Source organism: Rana temporaria, chromosome 4, assembly GCF_905171775.1.
Source record: "Rana temporaria chromosome 4, aRanTem1.1, whole genome shotgun sequence".
NCBI lineage: Eukaryota > Metazoa > Chordata > Amphibia > Anura > Ranidae > Rana > Rana temporaria.
The window spans coordinates 442183253-442210670 of NC_053492.1; the positions used below are offsets into that span (position 1 = coordinate 442183253).

A 27418-nucleotide genomic window follows, 5' to 3' on the forward strand; every position below is an offset into this window, starting at 1 on the left:
AGAGCGGAGAGTCTCTGGAAGTGAGTGTCCCTCACTGATGAGTACTTGGGGCAATGTAGCAGGAAGTGTTCCTCATCCTCCGGGACCCCCTGGTCACATTGCTGGCACAGTCTACTCTCTCTGGGCTTGTAGGTCTGTCTGTGCCGTCCTAATTCCATTTCCAGGCTGTGGGCGCTCGGTCTGTACAGGCTCTGTCTGTCTTTGGGGTCTTGTAGCACCTCCAGGTATGGGGCCAGTTTGTAGTCTCTCTGCAGTGACTGGTAAATCGTTAGTTTTTTTGGAGTTTATTTCGTATCTCCATTCTCCAACATGTTTTTTCTTTGGAGTTCTCCATTATGTTTTTTATTTGAGATTTTGTCAGGCCGCATTGTTGAGAGTTTGGGATTGACAAAGTGTTGATGAGTTGTTGCATCTTTTTCTCTCTTTCTCTTTCTCTTTCTCTTTCTCTTTCTCTCCCCCCCTCCCCCCCCCTACCAGATGGGGTGAGGGTAAATAAAGATGGAACGCTATTTGTACCACATAGGAACAATACAATTGCATATGTGATTCTTACATGTAGTGCTATACTAAAGGAGCCCCTTGGTAATTTTTGGGTTCTCTGTTTTGTACCTCAGCCCCTCTGACATACCTGGTTGAGTGCAAGTGTGGATAACTTCATTTGGTTTTGGATTGGTACCAGGAAATAACAGGACCGTTTTTTTTGGTGGTAAATGAACTCGGTGTATTGGTAGATTGTGGTTTTAGCATAAATGCACATGCAGAAGGTGGATTTAGACGGTCTCTATAATTACAATGGTAAGGTAACCTAGAATAGAGTCCCACACCATTGGACGGAGATTAATCGGGAATAAATTGCGTGTTTTAAGCATTAACTGCCATGTAAACTAATATAACTAGTCTAAAGGAGCATGGGTAGAATATGGAGCAATGACTCCTGAGAGTTTCCTCTTGGCATAAGCAATAGGTACATGTCTGTGTAGCAGCTATAAAGGGGCAATATGTAGTCCTAACTTTTTCAGTCGGCTAGTATTGGGGCCGTGTTGTACAGTTGGTGCACACCAAACATAGTCTCAGTCAGGTCTATAGGCAGTAATAAAGCTACTAGATGGTTGTGTGGTCAGTTCATATAGGGCTCCGTCTCTCTAGGAGCGGTTGGTAAATCCCTCACAATAGCAGCCCACCAGTCCTAGCAATATTGCAGCAACATGTATTTTCTTTACTGGCTAAAAATCTTCTTGGCTAAAAAGAAAAAAAAAAGCAGCCACTATATGTAGGGACTGTAAGCTGCAACATTTTTCTTTTAAAGCGGGGGTTCACCCCCAAATTTTTTTTAACATTCCATTCAGCTGAGTTGTCCTAATGACAATCGGCTATTTTTTTTTTTTTTTTCCCGTACATACCGTATTTTCACCGCCGCTTCCGGTTATGTTTTCTGTGGGACTGGGCGTTCCTAATTGACAGGCTTCCGACCGTCGCATACAGCGCGTCACGAGTTGCTGAAAGAAGCCGAACGTCGGTGCGGCTCTATACGGCGCCTGCGCACTGACGTTCGGCTTCTTTCGGCAACTCGTGACGCGCAGTATGCGACGATTGGAAGCGTGTCAATCAATTAGGCGGCGGTGAAAATACGGTATGTACGAAAAAAAAAAACAGCCGATTGTCATTAGGACAACTTGGCTGAATGTAATGTTAAAAATTTTTTTGGGTGAACCCCCGCTTTAAATACAAGTAGGTGGAATTCAGACAAATAAGCGTATGCAAATAACCTTCCCCAAAATAAGTGCCATGTGGGTATGTGCCATGTTACATGGCGTATCTGAAAGCCATTGTCCCACCTAGGAGTTTTCTCTTTTTGGAGAGTTGACGCTGCCTGTGGCTTTTTGTTGGTACACTTTTTGGTTCTATTCCCATTATACATAGATCTATTCTAGAGTACAGTAGATGTCAATGTTTAAAAACTATTTGCTTCCCATTTATTACACCAGTCTGCTGTTTTCTGCCTTTTTTAATGTGTAAAAAATACCCATCACATCATCAACATTCCTTACCTTTTTGTCTGGCATCGGTTTCTGCTGCTTGCTCGGCTTTACTTTGGTAATCCTTCCTGGCTGCAGCCTGTATAGGATTCCTGAGTCAGGCTTTGCTCGTAAGTCCCCTCTTTTTTTCCTTTTTTTTTTTTTTTTTTTTTGTCTTCTTTTTTTTGCAGCTCCCGCTGCATTAATATAAATCAATATCTCAGAGCCTCTGCTAATTTTGTTTAGGTCATCCTGCCTAATGTGATTTTTCTGTTAGCAGAACTGCTTCTTCTTGGAAAAGATGGAAGAGAAGAAAAATATATTGGCAAATCTACTTGTCTGAAAATATTGGCTTTGGACTTGGCCAGAGGTTGGTGCCAAATGTAACACCATCTTACTACTGGATAAGATTTCGAGCTGTGGAAAGCCATGACAGTGGAGATTTAACACGAGATATGGGGCAGGCATGGCGAGATGCTATCTGCTCTAGTTTTCATTGCTGGTGTCTCACACCTGTTCCACGGACGTGTCCAATGTGTGACTTGTCTGAGGAGCCTGGAGAAGAAGTGTGTGCTTGACGTTTGCACCTACTTCTCTCTGGGTTAAGAGACGTTGGACTGCTAAAGCAAAGGAGAATTTGTGTGTTCACTTTTATATGGAGAGCAGTGAAATGCTTCATTTTATATATTGTTACAGACTCAAGAAATTCCACAGTGCCTTAGGGAGCTAATAATACCGTTCACGGCTCTTCCTGTCCCGGAGGAAGTTGGGCCTTGGACACTTGAACTTCAGAATGTATTGGAGACGTGTTTACAGCAAGCTTTTACAGAGCTTTTTAAAGTACAAGTTTAAAAAAGTTAAAAGCATCAGATCTTCACTGCATCTGAGCACCACAAAAAGGGGGGGGAGGGGGGGGAACCACTCAATTCATTAGGCCCCTTTCACACTGGGCATGTGAGGTGCGGTGTCGGTATAGCAGCACGATTTTTAACGCCGCTATACCGTCGTATTTACCGTGATATTCGGCTGCTAGCGGTGAGGTTTTAACCCCCGCTAGCGGACGAAAAAGGGTTAATACCGCCGGCAATGCCACGGTTTCTCATTGATTTCAATGGGAAGGAGCGGTAAACACACCGCTCCTATGCCGCTCCAAAGATGCTGCTTGCAGGAGATTTATTTTTTTTCCTCCTGCCAGCGCATCTCCTCAGTGTGAAAGCACTCGGGCTTTCACATTGAGAATGCTGGGGCAGGATTATTACAGGCGTTATTTATGTGCTATTTTTAGAGCTAAAACGCATTCAATACACCTCGGTGTGAAAGGGGCCTTATTATTTAACCACTTCATCTCCGGAAGATGTCCCACTTCATGACCTTTTTTTTTTTTTTTGCATTATGGCAATTGCATTTTGCATGTGGCATTTGATCACCACTGCATTTTTTATTCTTTGGCCTATAAACAAAAATGTACCGAAGGGGAGGGGGGGCTTGAGAATACGACTTCTGCTATAATTCATATCCAATAATCCCTCCCCTTAACATTAGGTGTCAAGAGCCACCCCACCATCAGAAGTTGAGTTCCCCACTCTCCCTCACATCAGTGTACCCCTTTTCCTTCTGCTGCTGCTGCTGGGAAGAAGCTGGATGCATTGCTTGAAAGCAAGGTTCCGGAGGAGGGCAGGAGAGGTGCGAGGGCCACATGAAATGGCCTGGATTCGGCCCGCAGGCAGCATCAGCTAGTGCCACAATACGGCAGTCCCACTATAAGTTTCTGATCACTGCCATTACCAGCATGGTGCCATAGCCACATAAATTCCATTTTATATATATAATATATAATATATATATATATATATATATATATCTATATATATATCTATATATATATATATATATATATATATATATATATATATATATATATATATATATATATATATATATATATATATATATATATATATATATATATATATATCTCAAAGTATTGAGACGCTATAACTTTCACACAAACAGATTTTTTTTTTTTTTATGTGTGTATTGTACACACACACTTATTGGGATTTTTTTCTTTTTTTTGTTTAACAAAGGACATATATCGGGATACATTTTGGCCTACATTTATGAAGAAATTTCGCTTTTTTTTTTTTTTTTTTTTTCTTTAATTGGATGTGTTAACTGCTTGCCGACCAGCCGCCACAGTTTTTTACGGCGGCAGAACGGCTCAGCTGCGAAAAATTGCATTTCAGCCACTAGGGGCGCGAGCTCGCCCCTGGTGACGCACGCGATCACCCGCGATGATCGCTCGTTACAGAGCGTGAACCAGGAGCTGTGTCAGTCCCACCACCCTCCCCCTTCAGTTAGAACACACCTAGGGAACATAATTAAGCCCTTCCTCGCCCCTAGTGTTAACCCCTTCCCTGCCAGAGAAATTTTTACCGCAAAAACCGCAGAGGTGATCACATACCACCAAAAGAAAGCTCTATTTGTGGGAAAAGGACGCCAATTTTGTTTGTGTAGCCACGTCGCACAACCGCGCAATTGTCAGTTAAAGCCGAATCGCAAAAAGTGGCCCGGTCATTGACCAGCAAAATGGTCCGGGGCTGAAGTGGTTAACAAAGGTGGAAAATATATAATATTTTTTTTTTTTTTTTTTTTTTACCCAGAGGTGATCAAATACCAGCAAAGGGAAGATCTATTTTTGGGGAACAGTTTGGGTACAGTTTTCAATTGCTGCACAATTGACAATTAAAGTAGCGCAGTGCTAAATAGCAAATTTTCTGGTCATGAAGGTGGGTAAAACCTTCCGGAGGTCAAGTGGTTAGTGATCCTAGTAAAAATTTTCTTGCACCAATTTATCTGTTTTTGTGGAATTATCATTTTTAGATTGTTTACCATTATGTGAATGGCCAGTATAATGTCCTTACCACATGCACTGGGCCTATTCTAGGTGGAAGTCTATTAACCTACCTGTAGTTTATTGGGTTGTTTGGGAAGAAGGTCACATCTTGAGGAAAATGATGTAAGCAGAATAAGAAGGTATGAAGTTCACAATGGCTCCTCTAGACCTTGACATCTCAGTCTTGCACTCTGACCTTTTTTGTATTTCTCATTTTGCTGTACGGAATGAGATAAGATAAGTTGGATGATACAGTCGGGGACAGATAAAGGCTGGTCTCCTGCATGTAAATGATCTTGTTTTTTTGTTGTAGCTGCTGTTAGATGATTAGTTGTATTATAAATTGTATTGCAGGGCTTGAAAATTTTGCTTTGAATCTAGGAGCCAGCTAAAGTAAAACAAACAAAAAAAAAAAGTTAGACAATTTTCAACTAATAAATCTTACAGGTGGAACATATTATATGTTGGTGAAGGTGACATTTTTAGGCCTGAAGATTACATAAAACCAACAAACGTGATATATTTTCTGGAAGCAGGCACCCTAGAGAATAAAATGGTGGTAGTTGCAATTTTTTTATGTCAAACAATATTACTGCAAAGGTAAAAATGTCAGTAAAAAAAATAAGTCAATTTTATAAAAATAGATACTCAACATGTCGGTACCCTATATTTTCCACAGGCTTTAAAAGCCCTCTATAAGTCATAATTTTAGCTTTACAAAGGTGGTCTGATGCTAGAATTATTGCTCTCATTCTGCTTGGCTATATGCAACTTTTAGCGCAATCAACATTTTGTATATTTTTTTTGTATATGTTGGGGGGGGGGGGGGGGGGACCTTCCTTTTTAATTTAATTTTTTTTTTTCGTGGGGATGGGGAGATTTTATGTGCTTTGTAGTATGTAACTTTCCTTTTGAACCATTAAACATTTTTTTCCCATCACCTAGGAGACAAAAAGTCCCCTAATATGATGGTGTGTGTGTGTTGTGTTTTTTTTTTTTTCTCTCTTGGTTACCGGTTCTCTTTGAGAGATCCAGGGTCTAAAAAGGCCCTGGATGGAAATGAGGGTGACCAGTTCATGAAACAATTGAAAAATTCAATAAAACCGGGCAACCTTGGGTCGTCTTCAAATATTCCCAAGCATACGACTCGGTGATATCAAATCATCTCAAGCAAATCTGAGACCTTGGTCTTCCGTCTTGTTTCGTTTTTATCTCGCCCTCCTTTTGGGTCTGTTACTTTCTCTATCCAAATTTATACCTTCTGCAACATAAGCTTGTATAGAGTTTACACCGAATAACCATATATGAGACTTAGGCTGCATTCACACCTGAGCGTCGGTCGTTTTTTTTCTGGCGTTTTGTCGTGCGTATTTGCACGTTTGCATACAGCGTCGTGCGACGTTTTTGTACTTCGGCGTTTTTTATTTTAGCCAATAGGAAAAATGATCATCTTTTCATCACTTGTTGCTATGTTGGTAGATTTTTTTAATCTTCTGCATGGGCGACAAGTTCTATTTATTAAAGCGACGAAACGCCCGTAGTCGCGCGATACGCTCAATTCGCGCGTTTCCCATTACTTTCTATGGGAAAAAAAAAAACGCTCAAATACGCCCAAACCGCATGATACACGCGACAAAAAAAGGTCCGGGACTTGTTTGAGCTTCGCGCGACAGGCGTTTGGGCGTTTGGGCGTTCAGGCGTGAACAGTCACCATAGGGAATAATGTTAATTCTCCCCTCTGGCGTTTGTGAGCAGTGCGCTTCAGGCGTAAAAACGCCTAGGTGTGAATGGGGCCTTAATCAGATCATTGGTTGTATAAGCACTATATACCTTGATGTTTATTAAACATCTACAATGCAGAGTTTGCCAATTCTTTCATATAACAAGTGGAGAGACTTTATCTGCTCACTCAGCTGTCAAAAGAAAATATCCTGGGCAGTCTGCCAAGTTCTTAACAGGAAACATTGTAACTAATGCTTCCTTCTTAGATCAAAGGGATAAAACCATGTATGTGTAAAGAAAAATATCTGGGCAGTCTGCCAAGTTTGTAACATGAAACATTGTAACTAACTTCCTCCTTAGAGCAAACTTCTGTGTAAATGCAGGAAGTTTAACCACTTAAAGTCCAAATCTTTCTGACACTTGTTTCTCAAGTTAAAATCAATATTTTTTTTTTTTTGCTAGGAAATTACTCGGAACCCCCAAATAGGTATAGATAACGAACTGGGTATCGGCCACACCAGTGAAAATAGGACTTTGTTGGGGCGTTGTGTCTATATTGGGTGAGCTAGGAAATTCAGAGAATTTCTTGTAAACAAAGTAACAAATTTTATTTAAATACATAAAAACAATAAATAAAATCCATTGTTTGCCCTGATACAGTATAGATGCTATGATAGGTTAGATGGAAGGGATGCTGGTCGCCAACATGTTTCGCATGAATTGGCGTTGTCGGAGCGCCGCATCCATCTATTTCATATCTTCATCAAAAACTGTCAAGTCTGGTTCGTAAACTGCACAAGGCTTATGGTGACCCCTAAGGTGACAATTAAGCCAATGAGGACGCACCCCCAACGGGAGTCAGAACCATTAGGTTTCTTGTAGAACTGCTGGACCCTAGTGATCCCCACAGAGCGGTATATAGAACGGTATCTGCTGCTCATTTAAGAATGGTTTACCATGAGCCCTCAATGGGAAGAAAAACAGAGGGCGAAGGCAGAGACCGGAGATTATCTAGGGCTTGTAGTGCCTCTGTGAGTGCAAAATCTCCTACTGTCGGTCTCTGGTTTTCCCTGTAGCCAGGCGTGTGCCTAGTCCATAGGGTCTCTGCTTAAAAAAAAAAAAATGTTTAAGTATGATAGATATATATCTCAATTATATATAATTTTTTTTTTTTTAAAGCAGAGACCCTATGGAATAAAATGGCAATTGCTGCAATATTTTATGTCGCACTGTATTTGCCCAGCAGTCTTTCAAATGCATTTTTTTGGGGAAAAAATACACTTCACTTCAATGAATAATAAAAAAAAAAAATGGTAAAAGTTAGCCCAATTTTTTTGTGTGTGTCAATCTACTGTTTGGTGCTAGTGCCCAATGCAGATGGCTTATATTGAACCTTTTTACTACAGAGCCTGGGAGAGGTGCATTGACTATTCACCCTTGGAATCTCACTTGTTGTTTGAGGCATAGAAGTAATAATGTTTTTATTATTATATTGAGCTACACTTTTAAATAGGCTGGAATTGCCAGGAGGCCTTGGTGCTGTTTCCAGACTGAACATAGTGTCCTGGAGCATCCTGCCAATGCATTAGCAGGTAAAGGACCTGGAGAACACAGAGTGCCACAAGTATAGCTTTACACCCCACTTATCAACAAATTCTAATCAGAAGTTGTCAGTCTTTGTTTTGTGTGACACATTTCTGGCTTATTTTGAGGGCGATGAAAAGAACTGCCAGCTCATCCAGTGCAGAGTGATCTTTCTGTGTCTGCTTGATGAGAACAGGAATTCAACTCTAAATGGGTGAAAGTCATGACCTGATTAGGGCAAAAGAGCAGGTAAAGTGAAATTTAAAAAAAAAAGTTCCAATTGCTTGCTTTGTGCAGTGGTTTTGCACAAAGAAACTTGGATCCCCCTCTTGGGTTCCCCACCATGGCTCCTCCCTCCTGTCGAGTGCCTCCAGAGCAAGCTGCTTGCAATGGGGGCACCCAAACAGGCATGCTCCCAAGCTGCTGACATTTAGACACGGAGTGGTGGCTTGGCCATGCCCCACTCCTCAATAGCTCACTAACTGTGACGGCAGTGGGAACCAATGGCTCCCTGCAACCCTGCAGGTTCTAATTAAAGTGGAATTGCAAGCCAATTATAACCAATTTTAAAAATGCTTCCTCCTACCTAACACCTGTGCAAAAAAAAAAAAAAATGATCTACATACCTACTTTAAGCCTGCGCCGGTCCAATCATGTGATCCCCTGTGTCAGCTAGCATCAGCTGCAGGGGAGAGGAGACAACAGCTGGTAATGTCTGGAAGTGGTGACCTCACTCATAGGCTCCTATGGCCCATGCACTCCAGATGTGTTGCTGTACATGTTTCAACAACCCTCCCTCTTTGTCTATTAGAAAATGTGTGTTTGGTGAAGGCAGTGATGAGGACAGGTAAGACTTTGCCTACGTTTACACTGTCTCTGTTTGCATTAGGAGTGCCTAGTCTGTAACTTGATGCATATAAGGAGGAAGTACTTAGGTTACAGGAAAGAAGAGAGCTAATTGTGGATGTCGGCAGTCGATTCGTGATCACAAACATTTTCAAACGAACAAACAGAAGGTGGAACAGCGGCACGGTTTGCAGCGGCAACCGTAGGCTCTAAATTGTAATGGAGATTTTCAACATTTGGATCAGGTTGGGTGGTAAATGTGCTTATGAAAGGCTTCCGTTGAATCTTGCAGATTGCCTTTAGCCAGAGACAACCAATCAATTATCTTACTGGCACTAGCTCTCTTACCCCGACTTTCCCCATTTCCGAAGAGCTGGTTTACACAAGTGTTGCCCTCTGAAGAGTGATATGTGGTGCATCGCCCATGGTGGCACTTGAATGGGCTGCTTTCGTTAGTTGCTACTGCCTGCCAAACTTGACAGGGGAGTATTTTAACGGGGGCGATTGGGGCCAGTAAAATGCAAGTTTTTTAACAACCTTTCTATCCTTAAACTAAGCCCCATACACTCTATTGGATTTTTCTGCAGATTTTTGTCTTCAGATTTACCAAAACCATATAGTGCAAGGTCCTGCCTGAATGCATACACATTTAAACTCTTAAAGAGGAAGTAAACCCTCTTTAAAAAAAAAAAAAAAAAAAAACCTGCAAGGCAAAAGGAGCTAGTATGCATAGCATACTAGCTCTTTATGAAGTACTTACCTGAGATCGAAGCCCCCGCATCGGTGCTGTGACTGGCCGGAGCCGTGATGATGTCACTCCTGCGCATCAGTGCGGATGCCGCCACTAACGGCATAATCACTGTTGGTAACGGCACGCTCAGTGCGGCTGCACGCCGTAGACATCGGTGCTTTTCTTTTGCAAATATCTCCTAAACCGTGTAGGTTTAGGAGATATTTGTTGCACTTACAGGTAAGCCTTAATCTAGGCTTACCTGTACGTTAAAGTGATCTGTAAGGGTTTACAACCACTTTAAAGAATCACCGAAGATGAACTTTGGTTTATTTAGTTTTGTTTTTTAGAAAAAAATAAAAAAAGTTATACTTGTCTCCACTTTGCAGCTCATTTTGGTCTTCTGGGGTCCCTCGGTGGCTGTCTCGGGGGGCCCCCCCCCCCGCAAGGACTTAACACCTTCATGCAAGCTTGCATGGAGGTGCGTTTTTGCGGGCGCGCTCCCGTGATACAGCAGCAGCCATAGCCTCCGACTGTATCATTCGGCCCCGGTGCGCTGCGTCATTGGATGTGATTGACAGCAGAGCCAGCCAATTGGCTGCGCTGCTTTCAATCCATCCACTGTAGCCAATCAACGGCGAAGAGGATGTCATGGCGAGCGCAGGACTTTCAAGGGGTCAGGCAAGTATAAGGTTTTGGTAAATCTGAAGACAAAATCCTGCCGAAAATCTAATGCTGTGTATGGGGCTTTATTGTAGCGCACATCTTGAAGACAAAATGTAACTAATATGACAAGGAAGGATGAGAAGCTACACGTGTGATAACATGTTTGATTTTTTCACATGTTTAAGGTTGTTTAAGCCATAAGGGGCCCCCAGATGGGGTTCTTTTTCCCCTGCAGAAAAGGGGCTGTTTTCCTGAGTTTACTTTGCGGTCATGTTAGATGACCACTTTTCATGTAAATTGTGCTTAGCAGAGGTCTTTCTTAAATCCTTTGCAAGGCGAACTTGCCCTTAGGCTTGTGAATAGTATTCATTACCTATCTGGTTCCATTCCACCTCAGCATTCTAACAGTGAGAATGGGCAGAGGCCAAGGCTGTTTAATGTAATCGAGATTGGTTCTGGAAAAAGAAGAAAAATTCCAGGCCCTTTTTTAAGCAGAAATATTAAATTGCAACCAAATAGGAAGATGTTTATTTAACCCAGGGCATTCATTAAAAAAACATCTGATATGTAGCCTGGGCTTTGGTGCTCAGTATAATTACATAGCTATGTAGATGTATGATGCTGTGCAATTTTATTCTGATCAGAAAGGGAGCAAACTGCTGCAGGTACCAAGAGGTGCACCTACCTTCAGCAGCCTAATAAAAGCTCCCTGTCAGGGCCCAAAGCTGGGCCATTCTGATGGGCAAAGTTTTTGTTGCTGTATTTTTTATTTATTCTTTTTCCTATTGGGAAGATGTCCTCTAACTTCCTTGCCCATTGGCACAGTGGGTAGGGCTTGACAGAGTGAGGGGAGATATTTCCAAGGCAATACCCTGCAATAAACTTTTGAAGTAGCACACCCCTTCCCAAACTAAAGATTGATTTTAAAGTCCCACTTTCAAAGGGCACTATGCCTCTCAGTCCCCTCCCAAAAATAACTGCGCTGTATTCTCCACAACTGCTTGGTCTCCGCTGCCCCTCTCTGCCCTTCACTCCTTCCTTCCTCCTCCATTTATTTTCTATGGCCATTGGAAGACCACAGATGGTGTAACCCTGACGCATGCTGGAGCTACATTATCTGGACACATGGCTCCATTCTTGACTTACAAAGTGTGAGAAGAATGGGCACAAAAACTATTACTAGAAAATGGGGCAAGTATTTTTAGAAAATTATTTACATAGACTGCTCTACCTAAATACTGTACCGCAATTTTTTTTTTCCTTTGCAATTTTAGTTGCCCTATAAAGTGTAAGGAAAGGTATAACCACTTACCTGTTAAATAATGCTTCCCCTTTTTGCTCTCATCTCTGCTTACCTTTTCCAGTTTATCACTTGGCGTACTTGTGTGTGTTTTTTTTTTTTTTTAGGTTTTTCTATGTGGTCATGTGACCTCAAAGCTCTGTCTAATCTGTGTACTGTACTGTGAAGGCCTGACAACAGTGCTGAATCCCTGGCTGTTGTGACATTCCACTGGCATCTGTAGATCGGTGTTGGGCCAGGAGAAATGTTCTGCCCACCAGCCATTGAGAGGGGGATGCAGTTGGGTGACCACATAAGTATGGTTAGTGCTTAGACTCGATAATGGGATGGTTTTAAGGCCATGTACTCCCCCTGTGGGTCACAGAATTGCACTTGCCGTAAAACCTTGGTTTGAGAGTAACTTGGTTTGAGTGTTTTGCAAGACAAGCAAAATGTTTCAATACATTTTGCCTTGATATTCAAGCGATGTCTTGATATGAGTAGTGTCATGTCCCATCAGAGGCTCCCCTCTTCTCTTTTATACTCCGTGTAGCAATATGGTTACATTTAATGAAGGTACAACATTTAGCAACTTATTGCTACACTTAGAGGTGACTCTCTTTTCTCTTTTATACCCTGTAAAAAAAAAAAAGGCTTTCATATACAAGTGCTTTGAATTACAAGCATGTTTCTGGAACGAATTATGCTCGCAAACCAAGGTGTATTTTTTTTCCTCTTCTGTGACCCATAGTCTGCTGAGGGTGGGCTATTGCCAGAGCCTGGCACTGCAGTGAGTGATGGAGGAACAGAGTGAAGAGCAGTGACTGACCATCATTGCTCACCATTCCAAGTAGACTAAAGCCCTGTACACACGATCAGTTTGTCCGATGAAAATGGACCGCTTTTCATCGGACAAACCGATCGTGTGTGGGCCCCATCAGTTTGTTTTCCATCAGTGAAAAAAAAATAGAACATGTTTTAATAATTTACCTATGGATAAAAAAACGATAGAAAAAACGACCATCGGTCAAAAATCCATGCCTGCTCAGAATCAAGTCGACGCATGCTCGGAAGCATTGAACTTAATTTTTCTCAGCTCGTCGTAGTGTTTTAGGTCACCACGTTGGGCAGTCGGGTTTTTGACTGATGGTGTGTAGGCAAGACTGATGAAAGTCCGCTTCATCGGATATCCAACGAAAAAATCCATCGGATTAGATTCCATCATATATTCGATCGTGTGTACCGGGACTTTAGAGCTGATTGATTAGTGGTCATATGATCACTCACATCTCAGCCTTGGCGCCTTCGCTGAAGTAAGGCTGGGTTCACACTACTACACTACTTTCATCCTACTTTGCTCTGCTACATTGGTCCTACATTTATCCTACCTTGGTCCTACATCCATCCTACTTTCATGAACAGGATACTACTTTGGTCCGACTTCAATGATATTCAATGGGCCTGAAGTAGGATCAATGTAGGACCAAAAGTAGTACAGGGAGCATTTTCAAAGTCGGACCGACTTGTGTAGGACGCTACAAGACGCTCTCATAGGGAAACATTGAACACAGAGCAAAGTAGGATGAAAGTAGTGTAGTAGTGTGAACCCAGCCTTAGGAGGTGAGTATGGATGCTGTGTATTTATTTATTTTTTTTCTTAACTCAATACTTCTTTTTATAACTGAGCTTGAACCCCCTTTAAAAAAATAAAACAATAAAAAATTAAAATAAAATGCCCTCTCATCCAGAACTTTTTGCCTCTGGTCTTCTTCTTTGTGTATAATAGGACTGGAATTTCATCTAATCTAAAAATTGTAGGACTGTTTTGTGTTCGATTAATTGTGTGTGTGTGTGTGTGTGTGTGTGTGTGTGTGTGTGTGTGTGTGTGTTTTTTTTCTTTTTTTTTTATCGATCGACTAATTTCGATAAATTATAATGCACATACAGATCAACTACTTTTAGCTGATCTCCTTGCAGGCTGATTCCCAGTGCAGCTACCAACCACTGGAAAAATGGGTGACTGCTTACAAAAAAACACAAATAGGTAGATTCAGGTACGAAGGCTTAAACTTGCGGCGGCGTAGCTTAGCCTGTTTAGGCTACGCCGCCGTAAGTTAGCTAGGCAAGTACATGATTCTCAATGTACTTGCCTGCTAATATATGGCGGCGTAGCCTAAAGCAGGCGGGCGTAAGGGCACCGAATTCAAATGTGTTGGAGGGGGGCGTGTTTGATGGTAATGAGGCTTGACCTCACGTTTTTTACGTTTTTCCTATAATGCGCATGCGCCGGGCGCCTACATTTCCCAGTGTGCATTGCGGCTAAGTACGCCGCACGGGCCTATTGATTTTGACGTGGACGTAAACTACGTAAATCCCGATTCGCGGACGACTTACACAAACGACGTAAAAAATTCAAATCTCGAGGCGGGAACGGCGGCCATACTTTAACATTTGTTATTCCACCAATAGGTGGAATAACTTTAGGCCTGCTAATGCCTTACGGAAGCAGCGTAAAACTACTACTGCGGCGGCCGGGCGTACGTTCGTGAATCGGCGTAGCAACTCATTTACATATTCTACGCCGACCGCAATGGAAGCGCCACCTAGCGGCCATCCGAAAAATTGCAATCTAAGATAGGACGGCGCAAGCCGTCTTATCGTAGATATGTTTAAGCGTATCTCTGTTTGAGCATACGCTTAAACATAAGTCAGCGTAGATTCTGAGTTAGGTCGACTTATCTACTGATAAGTCGGCCTAACTCTATCTGAATCTACCTAAAAGGCAGCACTCGATGGGAATAGCATTAAAACTTTTATAGTCTTCAAGTAGGTAACAAAATAAATATTGCACTAGATGTAAAATCGATGTAGCTACATAAATTGTAAAAATGGTGCGAGTAATACCAAACGCTACCAAAAGCAGTCATAAAAACATGTAGCCAAGTATATTGGTATAAAAATGTGTACAACGATACCACTGCTGAATCCAGATGAGGAGAGGTTAACATCAGTCCGTCGGCATGTAGATATCCCGTGAAGGGAACTATCACAACTCCCCGTGGATGGCTGTAGAATCCCAGGTTGATAGAGGGAAGTGTGGCAGATAGTAAGGTCCCGCCGGCATGCAGATATGAAGGCACAGCAAAGGAGCCCTTCAGATGGACACGGCAATCCCTGCCGTTATCCGTGATGTCACCGGATCTCCGACGGAACTCCCTGAAGGCCCGGAAGCCGGCAGAGAGGTGAGTACCAATCAAAATTTTGATCGATCAAAAAAATTAAAGATTAATCAAGGAATTAATAGTTAATTTCCACAGCCCTAAAAATTGCTTTGTTGGGCATTGATTTCTGGCTTTTGGAGTTCCACGCCATACTCGCCCATATCTTCTTTGCGTCCTGATTATCTATTGTCTGTGACTGGAAACAGCCAACATCCCTGTCCCCATTACAACATTACAATTGCACATCTTCTTAATGACCATGCTTACTAAATGTTTTGTTTTTCTTTCCTTTCATAAGACATCCATCATGTTTTATTGTGGCGTGTCTAAACTTTTTTTTCAATAAAAGGGGGGGGGGGGGGGAAATGTAATGGGCCATTAAAAGATTGATTAAAATGACCATCTTTTCAGCAATATTCACCATTTGGTCCAGGGCTGTGCCTCCATAGTAGTAGTTTTGCACCACTAGATGTCCTCGGTCTGATGTCATGTATTATTCAGTGGTCTTCCTCAGAGCCCAAGCGGTCATCGACTCGCCCCACCCTGTGACAGGAAAGCATTATGAGGAGCAGCAATGAGCTCATCTTTCAGTCACTCTGCTTTAATAGAAGATCTTTGTTATGCTCTGTATTGACCAGTAAAGGCTGCTCATCAGTTTGTGCATTTTAGTTTAGTAGGCTTAAAATAGTTTCAGCCAGGTATTTCAGGATTGAACAAAGTAATACATCATTTGGCAGGAAGTGCGTAGTGTTAAGGCCAGGAAAAGCCAAATTCTATAGACAGTGATGGAAAAGACTCCAAATGCTGTAATGTATTAGATGCATTGTGTACATGGCTCTTGGGATCTGTCCAGCCCTGCTTCAACTTCCTGCTACAGTCCAAATACTTTGTAGAGCATTGCATATTCTTCCAAGACGCACACAAAAGATCTGTTCCTAGCTGCTCACATTATTTATCGCATTATGAATGATCCTCCACGGAGTCTGCTGTCTATGGATATTTAACATTTCAGCATTGGCTGCCAGAGTTATGAGTTCTTTTAACATTAAAGAATGTAAATATGACAGTTTAATGCCCTGTGCTTCCATTCTTTACATGTTTGCATGCTTAGACTAGTACTGCAATCTTACCTTTTCTTCTGGGTTATTCAAGTAGATGGCATTTTTATGCATGCATCATGAACACAAGGCGATTTTTTTTTTTTTTTTTTTTTTTTTTTTCCTTTAACCACTTAAGGACCGGACCAATATGCTGCCTAAAGACCCAAGGGGTTTTTACAGTTCGGGACTGCGTCGCTTTGACAGACAATTGCGCGATCGTGCAATGTGGCTCCCAAACAAAATTGGCGTCCTTTTTCCCCCACAAATAGAGCTTTCTTTTGGTGGTATTTGATCACCTCTGCGGTTTTTTATTTTTTGCGCTATAAACAAAAATAGAGCGACAATTTTGAAAAAAATTCAATATTTTTTACTTTTTCCTATAATAAATATCCCCCAAAAACATATATATCATTTTTTTTTCTCAGTTTAGGCCGATACGTATTCTTCTACCTATTTTTGGTAAAAAAAATCGCAATAACCGTTTATCGGTTGGTTTGCGCAAAATTTATAGCGTTTACAAAATAGGGGATAGTTTTATTGCATTTTTATTTTTTTTACTACTAATGGCGGCGATCAGCGATTTTTTTCGTGACTGCGACATTATGGTGGACAATTTTGACACATTTTTGGGACCATTGTCATTTTCACAGCAAAAAATTCATTTAAATTGCATTGTTTATTGTGAAAATGACAGTTGCAGTTTGGGAGTTAAACACAGGGGGCGCTGTAACATTTAGGCTAGGTTCACACCTATGCGAATTGAGTGCGGTTTAAACCGCATCTAATTCGCAGGACATTTCAAATTACATTGTTTTCAATGAGGCTGGTTCACATATGTGCGATGCATTCGCACTGCGTATTGCCTCCAAACCGCATGCGGTTTTTATGTCTTGCGGTGCGGCTCAGGTGCGAATTCAGTCCCATTATCTTCTATGGGTACGCATCTAATTCGCACATGTGTTCAGTTCTCTGCAGGAGTTTCTCTCATTCAGCTCAATACAATTCTCCCCCACTCTCCTCTCACCCGGAAGTTCTCCCAGGTCTCCAAATTCGCACCTGATCTGCAGCTAAACCGCAGTTGATCTGCAGAACACCCTCTAGAGAAATCTGCAACGACAACGCAGCTCAAAAAAGCAACGCACTAGTGTGATTCCGGCCTTAGTGTTCACTTTGTGTGTGTTTACAACTGTAGGGGGGTGTGACTGTAGGACTGACATCGATCGAGTCTCCCTAATAAAAGGGATCACTCGATCGATGCGCCGCCATAGTGAAGCACGGGGAAGCCGTGTTTACATACGGCTCTCCCCGTTCTTCAGCTCCGGGGAGCGATCGCGACGGGGCGGCTATAAACAAATAGCCGCGCCGTCGTCCCGGATCGCTCCCTGAGGCTTACCGACCGCCGCATGTACCGGGGGGGGGGGTCCCGATCGGAGCCCCGACCCACGTCCAACAGAGGACGTACCGGTACGTACATGTGCCTGTCCGTGCCATTCTTCTGACGTATATGTACATGAGGAGGTCGGCAAGTGGTTAAGGAATTCCAGTCTTTTATGTCAAAATCTCAAGTGTCAATGTGGTATCCTGCTAGGACCCCAACATTTAGATGTATGGGGGTACAGAGCTCTAAATCTTGTGTGAAGCTGCACAAATATGACGGTCATGAACCGACTATACCTATATTTAGGGTGTAACATGTAATGTGGTACTAAGTCTCCCCTCAAACCCTAACTAGATTGTGGGGTTCTTCTCCCTGGCACCCCCTATTACTTTTTACATTTTGTGTGGCTGTGCATGCCGGTGGTAAAGTTACTCTAATGAAGATTCTGCCAGCAGCAGCCCTTTTTTGTTGCAGGTTGACAACGCTAAGGCGCTACGGCACAATTGGCAGCAATGTCATCAACCTGTCATGTGCGCTTCAGTGGGTTTTCTGAAAGCTCCACTCTAAAGTCTGGCAAGTGTTGTCCAGGTAGTAACGACCCCTTATACTAAGTAGGTCGCAGAGTGCGTTGAAGATGCACTTTTTAAATTTTTTTATGGGCTTCATGCACATGGGTGTAAAGAAATACACCTGTTTTCCCATGGGCTCAACGAGGGAATTTTAATGTGTTTGGCTAGCCTGAATGGGACCAATTTGGCTGTCCCCAGACCTTTAGAGCCCTTTCACACTGGGGCGGTGAGGGTGTCTGCGATAAAGCGCCGCTATTTTTAGCAGCGCTTTACCGTCGTTTTCTTGGCGCTATTCGGTTAAAAGTGCCCCGCTAGCGGACAAAAGTTTAAAACCGCCAGCAAAGTACCTCTTCAGCGGCACTGCCCATTGATTTCAATGAGCAAGGGGCGCTTTAGGAGTGTTGAATACACCGCTCTTACAGCACCTCAAAGATGCGGCTAGCGGGACTTTTTACCGTCCTGCCAGCACACGGCTCCAGTGTGAAAGGAGCGGCTCTTTCAGGGCGCTTTGCAGGCGCTATTTTTAGTGTTGTAGCGCCTGCAAAGCGCCTCAGTGTGAAAGGGTCTTTGAAAACTTAAAGCGACACTAAAGTTAATTAATTTATTTTTTAAATAACAAACATGTTATACTTGCCTCCCCTGTGTGGCTCGTTTTGCACACAGTGGCCCCGATCCACGTCTTCTGGGGTCCCTCGGCGGCTGTCATGTCTCCACCTCTGCAAGAGCTTTCCACCTTCATGCGACCAAGCTCACATGGTGGAAAGCTCTTGCGGGCATAGTCCCGCGATACAGCGGCAGGCATAGCCACCGACTGTATCACTCGGCCCCGGCACGCCGTGTCATTGGATGTGATTGACAGCAGCGCCAGCCAATGTCAATATATATATATATATATATATATAAAAAAAAAAATTTTTTTCATCTGTGGGCAGCTTTAGCTGACCAGGATTGCAGGAATAGGTTTGCAAATGCCCCAAAAACGGTTTAATATACTTTGCTTAACCTCCTTCCTTAACGGCAGGAACCCTTCCTCGATCCGGGTGGACGTCATATGACGTCCTTTTTTTTCCCGGCAATCTGGGGCGCATGTCCGCCGGGCACCCGCGATTGCCGGTGATCACGACAGGAGTGTGCATTTGTGTGTGTGTGAACGCACAGATCCACCTCCTGTCAGCGGTGAGGAGACAGATGTGTGCTCCCAGTACAGAGGAACACACATCGGTCTCCTCCCCTTGTGAGTCCCCCTCCCCCCTACAGTTAGAACACACTTTAAGGAACATGTTAACCCCTTCCCTGCCAGTCACATTTACACAGTAATCCGTGCAGTTTTATAGCACCAATCGCTGTATAAATGTGAATGGTCCCAAAAACGTGTCCGATGTGTCCGCCGCAATGTCGCAGTCACAATAAAAATCACCATTACTAGTAAAAAAAATAATACATAAAAATGCCATTTAAATCTATCCCCTATTTTTGTAGACGCTATAACTTTTGCGCAAACCAATCAATATACGCTTATTGCGATTTTTTTTTTTTTTTTTTTTATTTAATATTTTTTTTTTACCAAAAATATGTAGAATACGTATCGGTCTAAAAGAAAATTGTGGTATTTATTAAATCAAAAATTGAAAAATATTGTAATTGTGTGTGTGTGTGTGTGTGTGTATATATATGTATATATATGTGTATATATATGTGTATATATATATATATATATATATATAATTTTTTTTTTTAATTGTCGCTCTTTTGTTTATAGCGCAAAAAATAAAAACTGCAGAGATGATCAAATACCACCAAACAAAATCTCTATTTGTGGGGAAAAAACATAAAGATTTAATTTGGGTACAGTGTTGCATGACTGCGCAATTGTCATTCAAAGTGCAACAACGCTGAAAACTAAAAATTGGTCTGGGCAGGAAGGGGGTGAAAATGCCCTGTATGGAAGGGGTTAACTATATGTACTCCGCTTTTATATAATGTGTGAAAAAGTATGGCTCTTTTGCTTCATAAATGTTTACGTGTTTTTACATTTTTAAAATAATAACTTATCTTCGAATTTCTCTCCTTTTTTTTGTAAATCTTGTATTATTACTATTTTTTGTTTCTGCAAGCACAGCCTCCACGTGTTGGGTTGTTCCTTTTAGACGGATTTGAGTTGAGGAAGCAGTGTTTGCTGAGTGATCATGTGACCAGACCCGTCAGGTTTCTCCTCAGTCACGCCTCTCGTTAGTAGTTTCAATTATTCAAATGTAACCTTTGCTCAGAGCAGGCTTTTGCTCCTTCACAGATGCACGTTTGGCAGACAGGAGTACATCTTTAAGAAAGCCCTATTTTTAGCCCACGTGGATGCGGAGTTTAAAGGTTTTGCAGCGAGAAAGCATTAACAGGCTCGCGTAACATTTTAAAAGGAATAAACGCAACAGGGATTTTCCTTTCTGGAGCTGTTGCAGCTTGAATGGATTCTGCAATGACAGTCTGCAGTGAGTACAGTCCACTTCCTCATGCTTTTTCCTCGTGTTGGTGTGAATGAGATATTTTGAGGGGTTTTAGCTGTTTTTCTGTTTGTTTTATAAAGTTTGTTTTTATATATAGTTGCTGAATTCATCGCTGCAGTGGCATAATGTAAAATCAGTTGTTACTGAGAGGTGTACAAGATTTAAAGGCTACTTGTCATGGAAGGAATAGAAGGGTTTCCATTACTGACCTCCTGAGAAGTGCCCTCTGAGATCCAGTGTGGACGTGAAAACTAGATTTCAGTCCTAGTTGCTGTTCTGCTTACCTAGGAAAGTCCTTCAAATTACTGAGACAAGATGGCCAGCGAGACTTCCAGCAGCTTATACTTCCAGGACAGCTCAGCATTAGACCCATATTTCTCTCTCCATTTGAACTTTATGCTTTTGATTTTTTGTTTTTGTATCTCTCTCTAGCACCTGAGATTATATTATAAATACTGTATTTATCGTCGTATAACACACTTTTTTACCCTGGAAATGGAGGGTAAAATGTGCCTGCATGTTATACGCAGGGGGCTGTGGAAAGTTTTTTTTTTTTTCCTGAAACTTCCCTCTTAAAGTTGGGGTGCGTGTTGTACGCCAATAAATGCGGTATGTACTCTGAGTTTTAACCACTTTTTTTATTTTCAACATAAAACATATTTCTTTTGCTTGATGCTAGATTTCGATCTAAATTGTTTAAGTCACAATATCCTAAAATATTGGAACTTCAGATTGATACTATATATACTTGTACATGATCTTTACTTCTGCTACCATAACTTGTGTCTTGTATGTTATATCAACTGCACTTTTGTTGACTATTGAAATTCAATAAACAAAATTGACAAGAACTTTATACCTTGGTCCAAAAGCCAAATGCAGAGCTACCAGCAGTTCTGAAATAGGCTTTAGGCTGCATTAACACCTGAGCGTTTTGTCGCCTGAAGCGCGACGCCCCAAAACGCTAGAGGGGAGAAAATACATTTATTCTCTATGGAGATGGTTCACATCCACTACAAAACGCCTGACGTCGAACGCCTGAAGCCCAAACAAGTTCTGGACCCTTTTTTGTCGCTCGAATTTGGGCGTTTTACATTGGTGACCCTAGACCTGTAAAAAAACGCAGCGTTTTGTCGCGGCAAATCGCGGTATAAAACGCCGTAAAAAGCTACGCTCAGGTGTGAATGCAGCCTAAAGTTTAAGGCCTCTTGTACACTGCAGATTGGAAAAGCTTAGTCGTTTTTTTCTTTTCTGATCTAAAATGCAGTAAATTAGTTACAATGTGTCTGTACACACAGGCGCATAAACAATCGCTGCGTCTTCAGTAAAAAAATAGAAAAATCTGTGTGCCCAGTTCATATTTTATGCTCATATTGGCACAAAATACGAACATTCCCTATGAATATATTATGCGTGTGAACACATAAAACGTGCAAAACAATTGACAAATTGCATCCAAAAAAAAAGCAGGTGCTCAAACATTCACACCATGTGCACGAGGCCTAATAGGTTTTACTTTTTTTTTTATTTTAATCAATTATGTGGTTTGTTGCTTTCGATTTTTAATCCATGTGTCATGGGGGTGCTTATGCTATGAAGTTTGGGCTCATTCCTGTGGCTGTTGTGTTACCAGCAGGATATCTTTTTCAAATCAATCTCCTTAGTTTGTGGCCTTATCTGCAGAGGTATTGCACAATGCTGACACAATGCAGTCTGTTTTTCAAATAGACTTTGTGCAGTTGCGTTGGTTAACCCATGTTGCTTTACATTAGACTGGTCCAACCTTGGGGTCAGCAGATCATTTTCATTGGCAATCAAATGTGTTGTTCTGTTTCCAACAATACATTGGGCTCTAATACAGGTTTTATAAACCAGAGTTCCATGAAACCTTAAGCCCCATACACACTATCAGTTTTCCTGCAGGTTTTTCTCTTCGGGTTTACCAAAACCATCTAATATGAGGTCAAACCTTAAGAGTTTCAATTCGTATGCAATCAGGCAGGCCCTTGCACTACATGGTTTTGGTAAACCCGAAGAGAAAAACCTGCAGGAAAACTGATGGTGTGTATGGGGCTTAAGAGTTCCTCCAGAGGTTGTTGGGGGTTCCTTGAGAAAAAAGCAATTCTGCCTTCTGAGAAGTTCCCGCTGACACCATGGATCTTTTTAGCAATCTGTAAGGGGGTGATTCCTTCCGATGACCACAAGAGTAAGGATTCTTCCACTGACCAATCACACTAATGTATCATACAAGTTGTAGATTTAGCAATTTTTAGCAGGGGTTTCCTGAGACCAGAAAGTTATTTCAATGGTTCCTTTGTGTTGAAAAGTTTGGGAAAGGCTGCTCTAATATGGTAGCAGCCGATTTGAAATAAAGTACATTGGCTGCTTTGTTCTCGGAAGTGATCAGTCCTGATTTCATTACACGTGTTTTGCAAGGATGACGAGCCTGATGCATTGTTTATAGAATAGCATGAATGTGTTTTACAAATGATGCAATGGAGCAGGGTGTATAATTAGCCATATGAAAGGCTGGCTATGGATTGTTGAGGGTAGTTGGGTATTTGTCTAATCCATTCGCCTTGAAGCTAAAAAAAAACTCTTAGGCCCCATGCACACGAGACGCTGCTAAACTCGAGTTCAGAGGCATTTGGGCATTTTTTTCAACTGCCCCTGAACACATTTAATGTTATCCTATGTGTCCATGCACACAATCACGTTTTTTGGCGTTTTAAAGCAGTTGGGTTTATGTCCGTTTTTTTCAGACGCAAAATTATGGGTTCAGAAGCGTTTTTTTTTGCGTTATAAACTTTGGGAGGGTCTACAATGTCTTTGAGATAAGCGCTGACAGCCGCAAACGCGGTAAAACGCCACTAATCGCGGCAATTCGCGACAAAAACGGGCGTTTTAAACGCCGGTTTTTACCTTTTGAAAACGTGAGTTTAGAGGTGTTTGTAATTGCTTCTCGTGTGCATGGGGCCTTAAAGCAGAGTTTGTGAATGGAGTAAAGACTTCAAATGTACCTTTGTTCACAGGTACCAAGGGGGATCCACTGATCCTTTCCAGCTCTGCATATATTTAGAGGGCATATGAACATGCAGAATTGAAACAAAATTATTATTTTTTTTTTTTTTTCAAAACCATGATTCAATGAATGGAAATGATAAAATTGCACTTACAATAAAGTGACTTATTAAAAGCGCATTGCTAGATAGAACTCACTCTAATGAAACATCAGGTCTCACTAAGGCCCCTTTCACATTGAGGTGTTTTTCATGCGGTACAGCGCTAAAAATAGCACTGCTATACCGCATGAAAAAATCATGCCCTGCAGGCTTCAGTGTGAAAGCCCGAAGGCTTTCACACTGAAGCGGTGCGGTAGCAGGACCGCTCCAAAAGTCCTGCTTACCGCATCTTTGGATCGGTATAGGAGCGGGGTGTTTTCCGCTGCTATACCGCGCCTTCCCATTGAAATCAATGGGAAACCGCGGTAATACAGCCCGCAGAGGCGCATTGCGGGCGGTATTAACCCTTTTTCTGCCGCTAGCAGGGGTTAAAACCGCACCGCTAGCGCTCGAATATCGCGGAAAATATGACGGTATAGCGGCGCTACAAAAAGCGTCACCGCACCTCCCCTGCCCAAAGTGAAAGCAGCCTTACAGATACCAAGAACACTCTTTATGGGCAGCCAATAGGAATGAAAACTGGAGTAGCCATTTGTAGGAACCATGGAGGGGAAAAGTACAAGCAGGACTCCAAAATACGGTAGAAGGGGGCCGGACTTGAAAAGTACCCCAAAATATGCATCAAACTTGTATCCTGGCATTAGATGTGAACCTCTATTAGGCCACTTCACACCGAGGCGCTTTACAAGCATTTTGGCGCTAAAAATATCCCCTGTAAAGCACCCCTCCTGTCACTCCAGTGTGAAAGCGGTGCGCTTGCGGGATGTTTAAAAAAAAAAAAAAGTCCTACAAGCAGCATCTTTGGGGACGTTTTGGAGCGTCTGCCCATTGAAATGCAAAAGCACTTCAGGAGCGGCGCTTTAACCTTTTTTCGGGGGGGCGGGTTAAAAGCACACCACTAGTGGCAGAAATGCGCCACTAAAATTAGCGGTGCTTTGCCGTTACCGCCCCCTACCCCCTCCTACCCCCTCCATTGTGAAAGTGCCTTAAAGTGGAACTTTAGTCTTAAGTCCTTAAAAATAAGTGAGAGTATTACTGTAATTTAAACAGTATAGACACGCTGCACATGCTCATCTGCTCTCTATTTCTGGCATTGTGCTATAAGGTTTTTTTTTTTTTATATTTATTTTTTGTGACCTTTGTCGGTATGTTCTATAAGAGAATGTCAGTTCACTGACTATTACCCGTTTTTAGTCTAAAAAAATAAAAGGCCAGACAGCATGAAACAGCAGGTCTTCATTACCAGATTTCCGGTGATGGTAATCCCAAAATGCTTTCTGTTGCTAGCAGTCACATGACCGATGTCCTGGCAAAGGTCTGATTAGTGAAAGGCATTGCAATGCTTTTTTCATTATCCGCAACTGTGACCGTTTAATTTGATGTGGTAGGCCTCCTTTCAGAGTTTTGTACCCAGTGTTCCCTGTAGTTGGGAGTGATCCCGGATGTGTGGTGGGCCTGGTCCGGTATCAGAGATTAGTCTGATGCTTCTTCTGCCTCAGCTAGATGGAGTTCATCCATACAGTTTCTAAAATGTTTCTTTCACAAGTTTGTGGCTGAATTTTAGTTGCGGTGTTAAGTTTGCTGAGCTGTGCATATTAAAATGGTTATGGATCATAAATTGTATGGGATTGTACGCCCTTTATATGGTGAATCGCCTCTATTGATCCGTTTCTTGGTGGTGGTTAAATGTTTAAAAACGACTTTCTATTTAGATTTGTTTATCTTCTAATGTCTGTCTGTTTTCTGTTTTTGTCCTCATCTTGCACCATTTGTATATCGGTGATGCTGTGAAGTCTCCCTACCCATTATCATATTCCCAGCTCATTCTTCTCCTGGGACGCTTGCACACTGTCATTATATAGGGGCATATGGTCACACCGCCATTATATAGGGGCATATGGTCACACCGCTATTATATAGGGGCATATGGTCACACCGCCATTATATAGGGGCATATGGTCACACCGCCATTATATAGGGGCATATGGTCACACTGCCATATATAGGGGCATATGGTCATATAAAGTAAAATGCATTTGTATTTGCAACGCCCAGGAGCCTCAGCTGCTGCATAATTCAGCCTTTAGACCTGCATTGCAGAATACACGTGTAAATGCTTCGGTTTGCACTTGTATGGACGCATTTCTCTGAGCAAAATTTTTAGTTTGGAGAAGAGTCCCCTTTCGCCCTTGCATCAGATGTCAATATCCCCCCCCCCCCATCAGAAGTAAAGTCTCCCACCCTCCTTTACATCGCAGTGCACCCCCCTGTTGCTTTGTGCTGTTTTCAGGAATCTGGGAAGCAGCCAAAAGTGCAGGGTCTGGAGGAGGTCCAGAGGAGGCCTGGTGCTAGCTGCCATTTTGGTGTACTCAATGCTGCGACTAGGGGAGACTGATGTGGGGGTGCTGCGGCTGCAAAGAGATGCAGGATCTGTAGGAGGCGTTCTGTTGTCTTCTGCTGCAGACTGCTGAGACCAGGTGGGGGCAGAGATGAGGGGGTTGGCGCTGGAGGTGCGAGGGCCACATGAAATGTATCCTCATATAGCATCTTCTGTAATGTATGGGAAGATATTTGCAGCAGTTGTGACTCCTAGGTGCTACAAATATAGGCATATTTTACTCTGTATGGCCATACGCCCCTAATACATACACCCCTGCGCAAGAGCCTTAAAATTACAGTAAAACCTTGGTTTGAGAGCGTTTTGCAAGACAAGCAAAATGTTTTAATAAATTTTGCCTTGCTATACAAGCGATGTCCTGATATAAGAGTAGCCTCATGTCACAAATGAGTATAAAAGAGAGGAGCCTCCAAGTGTAGCAATACGGTTACATTTAATGAAGGTACAACATTTAGCTACTTAATGCTACACTTGGAGGCGACTCTTCTAATTTTATACCCTGTTAAAAAAAACAATGCTTTGATATACAAGTGCTTTGGATTACAAGCATGTTTCTGGAACGAATTATGCACACAATCCAAGGTTTTACTGTATACAGCAAGTTGCTTTGCAGTGAGGCATTTTTATATGCGTCTCGCTGTGCTGCATTTTTTGAATATCCTGTGTATTCTGTGACTTGAATCTGACAGGGAAACGCACTAGAAATGCAGCACGTGAGACTATTTGCTAAAAACGGATCCTGTAGGAAACGATTTGTTTGTTCCTGCACCCTGCCTACATGATAAATACATAACGCCGCAGGCAGTGAAAACAAATTCTAAATAGACTAATGAAAGTTTTCACTCTTCTGCCCTGAGCTAGGCAATGTTTACATCCTCCAATGCACTGTCACCGCTGCACAGGATCTGGGCTGAGCCATAAAGAATACTGGGGTTTTCCAACAAATGCACTGGGCCAAAGTTAAAGGAACACTGAAGGCAAACTTTTTTTTTTTTTTTTAAATAACAAACATGTTATACTTATCTCCACTGTGCAGCTCGTTTTGCACAGAGTGTCCCCTAACCCTGTCTTCTGGGGTCCCTTGGCCACTGTCTCGGCTCCTCCTTGCAAAAGCTTTCCACCTTCATGCAAGCTCGCATGGTGGAAAGCTTTTGCGATCGCGTTCCCGTGATACAGCGGCGGGCATAGCCGCCGACTGTATCACTCGGCCCCGCCCCCCGGTGCTCCGCGTCATCCGCTGTGATTGACAGCAGCGCCAGCCAATGGCTGCGCTGCTATGAATCCGTCCAGCCTAGCAACGGCCAGGCTGGGAACTGAAGAGGATCACGTGGACG

The 27418-nt window shown here is 42.4% G+C and overlaps 1 protein-coding gene across 5 annotated transcripts in view; it reads left to right on the forward strand.

Moving 5' to 3' along the window:
• EML4 (EMAP like 4) overlaps positions 1-27418 on the forward strand; it is a 239149-nt gene that overhangs the window by 50882 nt on the left and 160849 nt on the right. Inside the window, exon 1 of one of the 5 annotated variants that reach the window (XM_040351520.1) lies at positions 20248-20489. The exons of the other annotated variants lie outside the window; for them this stretch is intronic. Coding sequence (XP_040207454.1) covers positions 20465-20489 — 25 coding nt within the window. The 5' untranslated portion in view covers positions 20248-20464. Of the gene's footprint in view, positions 1-20247; positions 20490-27418 lie in introns of those variants that run through there. 5 annotated transcript variants of the gene reach the window in all.